Genomic DNA, 12,940 nt, shown 5'->3' with positions numbered 1-12,940 from the left:
GCGCGCGAGACAGGGTAACGATGTATCTCCCTCCCCCCAGTTTTGATGTCCACTCTCCTATCACAGCCTGAACTGAAGGAAGAACTGAGAGTCTTTGCTAGCGGCCCTGCCTCCGGCACAAAAAGAGAGCAAATACGTCCCCATAACAGCAGGGAGGGGAATGGAGTTCTAGGAGTGGTTCACATAACTTGTCTTTATGTACAGAAATTAGGCACTCGGAACCTGAGAATTGTACACCTGACGTGTCTTTATATTTTTGTCAAGAGAAGAAAAAAGTGACTCTCACAGCAGTGCATAGCTGGGGTAATTTTTCTTTTGCCACAAGATTGTTCCTAATAAGTACTACATTCTACCTTATGAATTCAGAATGCTTCCCATTCACCTGACATTTAAAAGGAAAATGAAAAGATCTTATTATTGGATGGTTATCTGATTTGTAGTTCCACATGACCGAAAACATCTGTTTTCCAGGTTTAAAATGATGTGTGTCCTTTCTGGGGGTACCGATTCCAAAATGGAAACTTACCAACTGTCTGTTCCTCACTGAAGAGTATTCATAGAAAGCATAAAATGTTATTAGAGGTATGACTAAGCAACTGCCAGATCTGAAAAGAAGCATTCCTCCTAGCAAGCGAGCTGTTTGGTGGTACCAGGGCAGGGAAGGAACCAGAGCCGTCAGACGGATTTTCTGCCTGCTTCCTTCTGATTACCGCTTCTGGAGACAAGCCTCACTGGAGGATGGCCATAGATCTGGACCTTCAGAAGACTGTTACACAGTCTGAGTGCCTGAGTGGGCACAGGCAGGAATGGTGAGCTGGTGGGGGCTCTTCCCTGCTCAAGGAAGCTTTGCCCACAGAGGCTCTTTTTACAGGTTTCTGGTCCACAGCGGGGCTCAATGACAACGCCAATCACAAACCAAACCAAACCAAAAAAAGCCCAGACTCTATGTTTGTATTCTTTTGGAGGACTACAACTTCTAACCTTTGATTTCTGGGAAAAGATGTTTGTGCTGGAGAATGCAAACAAGTATGTTTGGCTTGCTTTTCAATAATTTACAAAGCTGAGATGATATCTACATACCAGTTTAAAATTCCCAAAGAGCCAGGGACTGTAAACCATAACTGCACATCCGGCACATTGAAGTAGAGGAAGTCCCTGAAGGGAAGAGTCCACTTCTCCACTTACAAAATGATCCACACATATTAACAGCGGGTTGGAGGAGTACGTTTAAAGTTCTGCATCAACATGGGTGGCCAGGTGTTAGGAAATGGCTCTCTGTTCCGAAATTCCGAACGCCTAAAGAGTAACTGCTCCAGAGTTGTACTATTTACTGGGGAGATCTTGGAGCCTAATGTTAACAAATTACTGGTGTCTGCAGTATCAACTCTGTTACCCCATGAGGCCAACTGAACCCCACTGTTTGGTGCTAAACAGACACTTGCCCAAAGCGGGCAGAAAGGCGACAGAGCAATTTGGAATTCATTTGTTCATAGGAAAAAACCATTTAAAACATTCACTGTATGTATTTGAGAGATGATTATGGTACTAGATATTAACTATATGTTGAATTAAATGGGCTGGTCGGTGAATCTCATAGCAATCATAGCACTGACCACATAATCCAACCTGTATGACTAAAGTTAGCCACTCACCAAAAGACAAATGCTGTCTGATTCTGCTTATATATATGAGGAACCTATAGTAGTCAAATTCATAGAGACAGAAAGTAGACTGGTGGTTACCAAGGACTGTGGTGAGGAGACAATGGAAAGTTACAGTTTATTTTTATTTAAAAAATTTTTTTTTACATTCATTTATTGTTAAGAAACAGAGTGTAGAAAGCTTGAGCAGGGGAGGGGCAGAGAGAGAAGGAGACACGGAATCCGAAGCAGGCTCCAGGCTCTGAGCAAGCGGTCAGCACAGAGCCTGATGCGGGGCTCGAACCCACGAACTATGAGATCATGACCGGAGCCGAAGTCGGACGCTCAACCGACTGAGCCACCCAGGTGCCCCTGGAGAGTTATAGTTTAATGTGCAGAGAGTTTCATTCTTTTTTTTCTTCAAAGTTTATTTATTCATTTTGAGAGAGAGAGAGAGCAAGCGCGAGTGTGCAAGGAGGGGAGGGCAGAGAGAGGGACAGAGGATCCAAAGCAGGCTCTGTGCTGACAGCTGACAGCCCCATGTGGGGCTTGAACTCACGAACCGTGAGATCATGACCTGAGCCAAAGTTAGATGCTTAATCGACTGAGCCACCCAGGCACCCCAAATGTGTACAGAGTTTTGACTGATTAAGATGAGAAAGTTCTGAAGACGGATGGTGGTGATAGTTGCACAGCAATATGAATATACTCACTGCTACTCACGGTAGGCTTAAAATGATTACAATGGTAAATTTTATGATACATATTTTACCACAATAAAAAGGAAACAGCATGTCAAATTTTATAGAACTGCAAGGGACAGGAGAGATCATCTTGCCAGATGCTTTAGTACCCCTGAATCATTTTCTTCCAAACTAGAATGCCTTGTCTATACTCCACCCTCATCCAAACCATGTTCAAGTTCTTGTTCAAATGCTACTCGCCATCATTCAGGTTATGGTACTTGATGTACCCACAGATAAGTGGGTATTATGAAGCAAGTTAGATATATCCATCTGGGGCTAAGGAGACAGGCTAGAACCAGAGACATGAATTCAGAAATTGTCAAGATAAAGTAAATGAGACTGACCAGGGCAAGTATGCAGACTGAAAGGAATGCACATAGTAGGGCACTCAATAAATGAATAAAGGCCTGCTAAACTGAATCTAATATGGGGCTCCTTAGAGGTGTGTTCTGTGAAGTGTAAAGCTATATTTATTTTGAGGGAAAAACACTGTAAGAAGGAGAAAATTTTTTCCTCTGCAATTTCCTTCAAGTTTTATAAAAAAATTCTCCCCCCCAAATTTTTTTTAACTAAAGAAGATTCCAGAAACATTCACCATACACTGGGAATAAACACACACAGAAGTCTCAGGAAAAACAGTAAGAAGGTCACAAAATTTTGCAGACTCTATTCTGGAATATTTTACTTCAATCACTCAATTCCTTTTTCTTTTTTGATAAATATCAGTGGCGGTGGTATGTGGAGGGGGGCATATTTCCTTAACATAAACAGAAATCTAAAGGCGATTTTCAGCAGCAAATAAAGGCATGATTCAAATTCTATTCAATGCCTGAGTGAGCTTCACTTTAAGATTTACATCGAACTAGAAAAATATTTAAAGATTATAAAAGATTTTTCCAATATTATGAGATCAGAAGGGAAGGGTTTGCTTATGTTAGCACTCTTCATAAAGACTAACTTTGTCTCTCAAGAAAATCTGCAGTGAACTAAAATTAAAGCAAAATACTGTGGTCATACTGATGTTTGTCTGGTTTTTACTCTTGTTTTTAAAAATGAAGTTATACAGTGAGCTCAGTCAAAATGAATACCTTGTACATTTTTGTATGTTTCAAGGAAATCACTACAACTGAATACAGTTTCAGAGAGCATATAATTTTCTCTCAAATGCAAGAACTTTTCCTCCAGCCTACAGTGAGGTCTCGGCTATGTATGATATCCTGAGTAAAGACAACCTGAGAAAAACCCATATCCTACTCTACTCAATTAACTTGACTCACAAAATCCCCTATGTCATCTGAAATGGAAGGATGTGCCACAACGATTGATAATGCAGTTCCCTGATGATACTTAGATGATGTAGCCTTGAGTTATATTGCCTGCATTAAACAGAACCTTGTTATATTTGATGTGATTTTAGTTTAAAAAAAAAAAGCAAGCCCACAAAAGTCCCATGTTGTAATATAAACTGAAAACAAACAAGTTGGTCAATTTAAATAAATGATATTAAAAGGTTATAAAATCATAAGCTATTTCTTTTCCTTTGTCTGTATATATGAACATGTGTACAGAGATAATACACACATTTACTTACTTTAATGTAAATAGATTCAGGATATAAATAACTAATATCAGCCATATGTAAATTTCTACAATTTTATCAAGAAGGGCTATTTTCTTCAAAGTAGTCCTTCACATTGTGGACTTTAATTAATGATGGGTAAAGGAGATAAAAATAATTTCAATTTAATCCTTTATGAAGACATCATGGATAATGGCTGTGTATCATTGACCACTCTAAGAACATTCTATAATCAAGATTTGGACAAAACAATCAGATTTATTTATTTAAACATTAAGTACTTATTGGATGACTGGTACATGTACACTATGAGGGGAGTTTTTTAAAAATGTGAACTCATACAAATAAATAATACAAACAGAACTATAATTCATTTGCCACGAGAGTACTGAACATTAATTAAAAATGCTATAAGCAACCAATAAAACAGTCAGTTGCATTTCGGTACCCAGTTTCAATATAATATAGAAAACTCCATTTGAAATAGGGCTTATTTAATATGTTAAGTCAGTTCCAAAAATAGCTTATCTGTTACAGGTGTCTAAGAATAGCAAAGGTTTAAATTTGCTCTAGAGTAGGTCTTGAATTACCAGTATTCAATCCAGAAAGTGTAAACCAGAATGAGCAAACACACAACAACCACAACCACAACAACAGCAAATTCCTGAGGCTGTCTTAAACCAAGCCTGCTATGGGATCAGGAGGGAGACCTAAACATATTGAGACTGAGCGACCTCTCAGGATTCCTAAAAAGAATCTGACCCGCTAAATAAGTTTTGTAGGAAAGACTGCAAAAGCAAAATATGCCACAAAGAATCAAATAATTGTGTGAGAGTAATAGCTAACACTTAGAAGTAAATGGGGGGGGGGGGGCGGCGCCTGGGTGGCTCAGTCAGGTGAGCATCCGACTTCGGCTCAGGTCATGATCTTGCAGTTTGTAATTTCGAGCCCCCTATCTGGCTCAATGCTGACAGCTCAGAGCTTAGAGCCTGCTTCAGATTCTGTGTCTTCCTCTCTCTGTTCCTCCCTTGCTCCCTCTCTCTCTCCAAAAGAAATAAACATTAAAAAAATTTAAAAAAGTAAATTGTATAGGAATTACTGGCATTATCATCTCCTCCTGGAAGCCTTTCCTTCACACCATTAGCCTCTCTTCAAAGTGACAGAAGTGACTACTTGTTTATCTGTGCCCCATCTGTACCTTGTACGTACTTAATCACAAAACCTGCACCCTTTTAGTACAATATCGGATTGTGAACTCCTTAATGACAGGAGTCACTCATTTTTATATCTCCAGCACCTAATACAGTGTGTGACACAGAGCGCCTGGCTGTTTAATGATTTACTCTACTGTGCATTCACACCACATTCATCTAATTCATGTAATATGAGAATAAACAGGCTTAGTAAAAAGAAAGTGAAATTCATGATTTCTGAATCGGTAGTAACTAATATGGATAGATAGATTACCCTAGGGTTTATTTGGTCATTAGAATATAAAAAACAGCATTCATTCTTATGGAGGCCAATAGCTAATGAGTTATAAACACACCCCTTTTGGCCCAGAGATAGATGAACAAAAAAACCAATGAACCAAACAAACAAAAAACCTCTTCCTCCCCCTGTAAACCCTGAAAAGCAAAAATCTAACTAGTATTGCCTTCCTTTGAAAAACTTTAACATGATAAAAATTTTTAATTTTAAAATAATTTTAACTCTAACCTAGATTTTTCTAAGTTTATTTATTTATTTATTTGAGAGAGAGAGAGAGAGAGAGAGAGAGAGAGAGAGAGAGAGAGAGAGAGAAAGTCCCAAGCAGGCTCCGCACTGTCAGCGCTCTGCAGGATGTGGGGCTCGAACTCACAAACCATGAGATCATGACCTCAGCCGAAATCAAGAGCTGGATGCTTAACCGACTGAGCCACCCAGGAGTCCCTTAAGCTAGATTTTTCTAACTATTTATTCTTCAAATTTCAATAGACACGCATCCCGACTTCTAACTCTGGAACCCAAGAACTCTTGTGTGTGTGTGTGTGTGTGTGTGTGTGTGTGTGTGTGTGTGTGTGTTTTAAGTTTATTCAATTTGAGAGAGTGAGAGAGCACAAGCAGGAGAGGGGCAGAGAGAGATGGAGAGAGAGAATCTAAAGCAGGCTCCAAGCTGTCAGCTCAGAGCCCAATGTGGGGCTCAAACTTACAAAATGTGAGATCATGACCTTAGCCGAAATCAAGAATTGGATGCTTAACCAACTGAGCCATCCAGGCGCCCCTAACTCTTGGGTTTTACTAACCAGAGAGTATTCTGTTATGCAGTCACATCTCCATCTGCTGCAACTTAAGGTGTCTACTAATTCCATGATCCTGGAAACTAAAATTCCAACTTTTGGGAAAGGGGGGGGCAGATAGTGTTCCATTTGACTCCACTTCCACAAGTATTTCTCATGTGTTTGAGATGTTCCATGTCTTATGCTAAATGTGAAAACCAAGACTGGTTGAACTAAACTCCCTGCCATCAAGGAGCTCATAATCTGGAAGGAGAGAAAGATGTGTAAATAACCACAACTCAATGGAATAAATGACATACTTACATATTCCATCAATTCTGAGGTTGAGACAGACTGGACCATTGAGAATAATGTGTGAAAGCCCAGGGGGAAAGCTCTTTCCTGACAAAGGATGTGTCTCAAGGACCAGCTGTATTACTGCTCCTCCATTGACCCAAAGTTCAGGTGTGGAATAACGGTGCAGCTGAGCACTGGGATGCATTCAGGACACAGCTGCTAAATCTAAAAACGGTCTATTTGGCACTATAAATGGAGCTGGATTCTGCCTGGAGCCCAAAGACTGCCAAATCCTAATTTAAGACACTGCCTTTCAAAAAACAGAATTAAAAAAAAGAAAGAAAAACTTATAATGAAAATACCTTATGACTTAAATAATACAACACACACATTACCTTTAAATATGATCCATAGTATTTTGTTACATATGAGCTGTCACACTGACTCAAAACAGTTATTTCTTGCTGAATGTCTTCAATTTCATCTTCGGCTTCCTCGAGGTCTATGATTTTAATAGCAACCACTTGCTGGGTACGGTTATCAATTCCTTTGAAAACTTCTCCAAAGGAGCCTTTCCCAATGCGTTCTAACTTTGTGAACAGTTCTTCTGGATCAGCTATGTTATTCTAAGGGGGTGGGGGCAGGAAAGAGAAAGAAAGAAAACACAAATGTTTTGCATCAAATTTTTTGAAATGAAGGAAAATAAATCACATAAGACAATAACACATTTTTAAAAGCATATAAACTCCCTTGACTCTCCACATGTGCTTTGTTAGGGCAATTATAATCCCAAACAGCCAAACAGTCCATATTCTACTAGATCACCCACACTAACCGGGCTTAGCTGATCCTGTTACCACAAAACAAGCCCATGCAGCAAAATGTTATCTCTGATGCCTGTCAAAGGGCCAGGTACTCTTTACTTTGACATTGGCCTTAGCAACATTTTTTTTCTAGATAGATTTCCTCAGGCAAGGGAAACAAAAGCAAAAATAAACTATTGGGACTACGCAAAAATAAAAAGCTTTTGCACGGCAAAGGAAACCATCAACGAAACAAAAAGGCGACCTACTGAATAGAAGATATTTGCAAACGATACACCCAATAAGAGGTTAATATCTAAAATATATTTAAAAACTTATACAACTCAACAACAAATAAACAAATAATCTGATTTTTAAATGGGCAAAAGACCTGAACAGACATTTTTCTAAAGGCATACAGATGGGCAACAGACACATGAAAAGATGCTCAACATCACTAATCACCAAGGAAATGTGAATGAAAAACAAAATGAGATATCACCTTACACCTGTCAGAATGGCTGACAAAAAATAACAAGTGTTGGCAAGGATGTGGAGAAAAAGGAACCTGCATGCACTGTTGGTGGGAATGTAAATTAGTGCAGCTACTGTGGAAAACGGTATGGAGGTTCCTCAAAAAAATTAAAAATAGAAATATCATATGATCCAGTGATACCACTACTAGGTATTTAGCCAAAGAAAATGAAAGCACTAATTCAAAAAGATAGATGTACCCCTATGTTTATTGCAGCATTATTTACAATAGCCAAAATATGGAAGCAACCCAAGTGTTCATTGATAGTTGAATGGATAAAGAAGATATGGTACACACACACACACACACACACACACACACACACACACACACACACGATGGAATATTACTCAGCCATCAAAAAGACCAAGATGTTGCCATTTGTGACAATATGGATGAAACTAGAGGGTATTATGCTAAGTGGAATAATCCAGACAGAGAAAGACAAATACCATGTGACTTCACTTGTATGTGTAATCTAAAAAACCAAAACAAACAAAAAAACAGACTCTTAAATACAGAGAACAAACTGATGGTTGCCAAAGAAAGGGTGGGGGGCAGATTGAAATAGATAAAGGGGATTAAAAGGTACAAACTTCCAATTATAAAATAAATAAGTCACAGAGGTAAAAAGTATAGCATAGGGAAAATAGTCAACAATATTACAATAACATTGTTTGGTGACAGATGTTTACATTTATTGTGGCGAGCACTAATGTATGAATCATTACCTTGTATGCTTGAAACTAACATGACACTGTATGTTAATTATACTTCAGAAATATGGGGCCAGGCACTTTTTAGGATGAAACAGTGGACTAGGCAGGGTCTGCACATTAATGCAAGGGTAGCGATGGTGACAGAGCACTTAACCTGAGCTATAAAGTAGGTAAATTGTTTAAAATTCTAACATTCTGGCAGCAAAATACTACCTCTTAACTCTTCTTCTCTCTGATATTCCAATTATTCCACCTGTACTCCTAAACCACCATGTAAACAACACAGAATGCAAAAGGCTCAAGAATCTACAAGTTTTTTTTTTTTTTCTTTGCTTGGGATCCTATCTGTATGTAATATTTTCATCGATGGTTGAAATAAGCTTCTTCTCTGCCTTGATCATAAATGCTGGTGCTCATTTGGAAATGGTAATACATTGAACTTTTGCAACTCATCCCACAGTAGGAATCTAGAAATCAACATTAAAATCACAATAAAATCTGGAATCAAGCATAGGTGTTTTAGGTTACAAATGCCTCGGTATGACTTCTGCTCATAAATTCACTGTCCTTTCCTGATTCAGAAATATCCTTCACCTTATACAATTTTTAATCCAAATTTTCCTCCAACAAGACAATATTTGTATCATTATTTAAACTCACATTGCCGAATATATACTCCTGATCCAGTAGAAACACAGTATTTCCAAACCTCCCCCAAATAGGCATGTTATTAATTTATACCTAAATGCGTCAAAATATAAAAGGATGCTATCTAGTTCTGGTGAGCTACATGTATTTAATCTGTCAATTGGACCTAGATTATCTCTTCATTTACTACAATTTTACCTATTCAACAATTTCAGGAGACAATTTCAGAGTTAGCACGATCCCTTAGTTCTTCTTTTATTAGACAACAAGATCATCAAAGCTTATTTTTGTTTCTCATCCAGTTCTTTGTGGCACTGTCATCAAACAGACCCACTATGATCCCATTAAACTGCCTGCCTTTGAGTAACCTAAAAGCTTATGCCTACTTTTACAGAATGTCACCAACTTTTCTTTTTTCAACCTGTCCAAAATTCAGTTTGTACATGACCTGCTTAATTTATAAGCTTCCCCATTCTCCTCGATTGGATTTTTTCCATTCCTCAGAGATGCACTTTCCATGTAGTAGTCTCTTTGATATTTGCAAGCTACTTGTTATCCCCTCCCATCTCTATACCCACATAGAACAAATATATCTGGAGCTTCCATATGGGCTTGTAAAAATAACTTAGATTTCCAGGAGGCTGCAAATGGGTCTTAATGCTTACATTTTGTTATATACCTTCTCTAAAACTTGAGTATCACCATCATTATTGACTTCCCTGGTGTTCCCTTAGCAAGACATTGTACTTCGTTGTGATTAACATTATTTAGCAGCTAACCCACAAGTTACCTCTTTCTACTTGTGGTGATGGTTCTGGTCTTTCCAGTACTTTGTGGCAGAAATATTCACCAAAGCTTTGTGATAGGTTTACCTCTCAGTAAGTTCCTAAATTCAGTGGATTTGGAAAAAGAAAAGTAATAAATCTTTCCATTTTTCTGATATAGCTACAATACAAATCTGAAGTTGTAAGTATACCACTGACTAAAAAAATACATAGTGTGCACTCCCTGATAATACATTCTGGACTAGCAAGTGTATTCCTTTAACTTTATAACAAGATTTTGTTGTAAGCAACAAAGATTAAATCCTAATCTCCTTAATTCACGTTTTAAAAGGATTTGACTGAAACAATCAACTCCAGGGAGAACATGGCTGTCCTATAATAAAATGAGTTTCTGAAAGTATGTAAACAAAGATTTAAAAATCAAGTCACATTTTGAATTTTAAAAAAGCTCTGAAGTGAATCCTAGCTCATGAATAGCTTCCCATCATAAATCCAGGAATACCATGTTGGAGAAACAAAAAGAGAAAGTTCCATCATTTACAATGTTTGTACAACTCTTCACAAGTATAATAATCTCACCTCCCTGTCTACCTGAAGGATAAAGATCCCTGCCCTGTTTACCAATTCCTGAATCTTGGATAGATAATACCCAAGTACTCTCTTTCCCTTCCCCATCTCACCAGCTTCTTAAACCAAAGTATACCAAATCTTTATTAAGATAGGTTTCCTTTCTGTTTTTCGTGCAAGGGCAGAGTCAAGCAAATAAATGGTAAACATCGCAAGTAATACAATAGAAAACGATCTATATGTATACACAATGGAGTACTACGTGGCAATGAGAAAGAATGAAATATGGCCCTTTGTAGCAACGTGGATGGAACTGGAGAGCGTTATGCTAAGTGAAATAAGCCATACAGAGAAAGACAGATACAATATGTGTTCACTCTTATGTGGATCCTGAGAAACTTAACAGGAACCCATGGGGGAGGGGAAGAAAAAAAAAAGAGGTTAGAGTGGGAGAGAACCAAAGCATAAGAGACTCTTAAAAACTGAGAACAAACTGAGGGCTGATGTGGGGTGGGAGGTAGGGGAGGGTGGGTGATGGGTATTGAGGAGGGCACCTGTTGGGATGAGCACTGGGTGTTGTATGGAAACCAATTTGACAATAAATTTCATATATTTAAAAAAAGAAAAGATCTATATGAAGAAGCTGATTGGCCTGCTCATTCACACCACTCTTCTTCAGAGTCTCTAAGAAAGTCACGTCAAGTCAACTCCCTCTGCATCCAAATCTAATCTTAAGAATATTAAAATATTAAAGAAAAAGAAAATTAATATTATATTAAGAATTTCCAAAGAATATTAAAATCTCCTACTCTTCCTACCTCTACTGCAAAATCTCAGTTTACTACTATGTCTGTATTTGCATTGCCTTCTCAAAGCTGTATTGCAGGATGGAGTTCTAAGTTATGTAGCAGCAAATGGGAGGAATGGCTACACTAACTTCACATTGATTTAAAACTAATGGTAGTTGATTTCTACATGTCCCACAAAAACAGGTCCATGCAAATGGGAACTTCACAGGTGCACCTCAGGACACTTACATTATTCCTTGACGTTCTGTACTTGTCCTTTGCTTGGATTTGAACTCTTCAGCTGTAGTTACACTATTACAAACTTAAGTCTTAGACAGAAGTTATCATTACTAATAAAACAATAACCGGCAACAACCTTTCACTACGGGAATACTCTTAGGATGTCTAAAAGGGATATCTTACTGTGGCAAGTCAGGGGCAGAGGGAAGAAGGCTTCCTGCATACTTAACTCACAGAATCAGGGGGCTGGAAGGACTCATAAGGGTTCTCTAAGGAGTCTTCACTCCTGGCTAAACATTATTATTTTGTTTATTTATTTTGAGAGAGAGAGAAAGAAGGAGCGCAAGGAGGGGAGGGGCAGAGAGAGAGTGAGACAAGAATCCCAAGCAGCCTCCACACTGTCAGCTGGAAGCCTGACATGGGGCTCAAACTCACAAACCGTGAGATCATGACCTGAGCCGGAACCAAGAGTCAGACGCCTAAGTGACTAAGCCACCCAGTTACACCAGTACAACTTTTAAAATGCAGATACCTAGGCCTCATCCCCAAACTACTGATTCAGGATCTCTGAAATTAGGGCCCAGCAATAAGTTCTTGTTTTAAAGTACTACAAACTACTTCCTATGTAGTCATTTTGGCACCAGACTTGACATCAGCATTGGGAACCACTGAGCAGACATCTGAAATTTGTATCCTTGATTACAGGGAACTTGTCACCCCTATTTTTCCTCGGCAAGACTGTGGCTATCTTCTAACTGTGCACACTGAGAGTGGACAACTTAGGAGATTAAAATAAAACCAAAGGGACTTTGGTATTTATATATACATAGCTATATTTAAAAAATTAAGTCTGCAATACTTCTAAGGACACATCTCTAAAATTAGTGCCTACCCTCAAATAAGACCAGAAAAGTAATATTTAGAAAAACACACACAATGTAACCCATACCCCCCCCCTTTTTTTTTGTAATTAGTTCAGTTTATTCCTTCACTACTCAAGAGGCCAGGACCCCAGGAGACGCCACAAAACAGAGGTAGGATAGCCCAGAGTGCAATGGTTCATACTCTTAGTATAAATATCCTTGAACATTTTTTAACACAATAGTCTATGTGTTAATAGGGTACATAATAGGTTCAGATCTAATTGATGATGGTTTTGAGTTACCAGTCAACATTGGCAAAGAGTAAAAGTTTAGCTACTAGAAAATGGGTACAAATTGTGGGAAGGTGGTGGTGGAGAGGGAAAAAGGTTTCCCTCGAACGTCTTAGGGTCCCTGGCTGGGTCTGAAAATTAAACTCACAAAGACTAACAGAAGAAAAGCATATACATTTACT

The 12,940-nt window shown here is 38.4% G+C and overlaps 1 protein-coding gene across 1 annotated transcript in view; it reads right to left on the bottom strand.

The window, feature by feature from the left end:
* Positions 1-12,940, bottom strand: part of STK26 (serine/threonine kinase 26) — a 54,451-nt gene that overhangs the window by 15,945 nt on the left and 25,566 nt on the right. Inside the window, exon 3 of the mRNA XM_019426983.2 lies at positions 6,916-7,146. Coding sequence (XP_019282528.1) covers positions 6,916-7,146 — 231 coding nt within the window. The remainder of the gene's footprint in view (positions 1-6,915; positions 7,147-12,940) is intronic.

Source organism: Panthera pardus, unplaced genomic scaffold (assembly GCF_024362965.1).
Source record: "Panthera pardus isolate Hobbes unplaced genomic scaffold, ASM2436296v1 HiC_scaffold_27, whole genome shotgun sequence".
NCBI lineage: Eukaryota > Metazoa > Chordata > Mammalia > Carnivora > Felidae > Panthera > Panthera pardus.
This window is presented reverse-complemented; position numbering and strand designations above follow the sequence as displayed.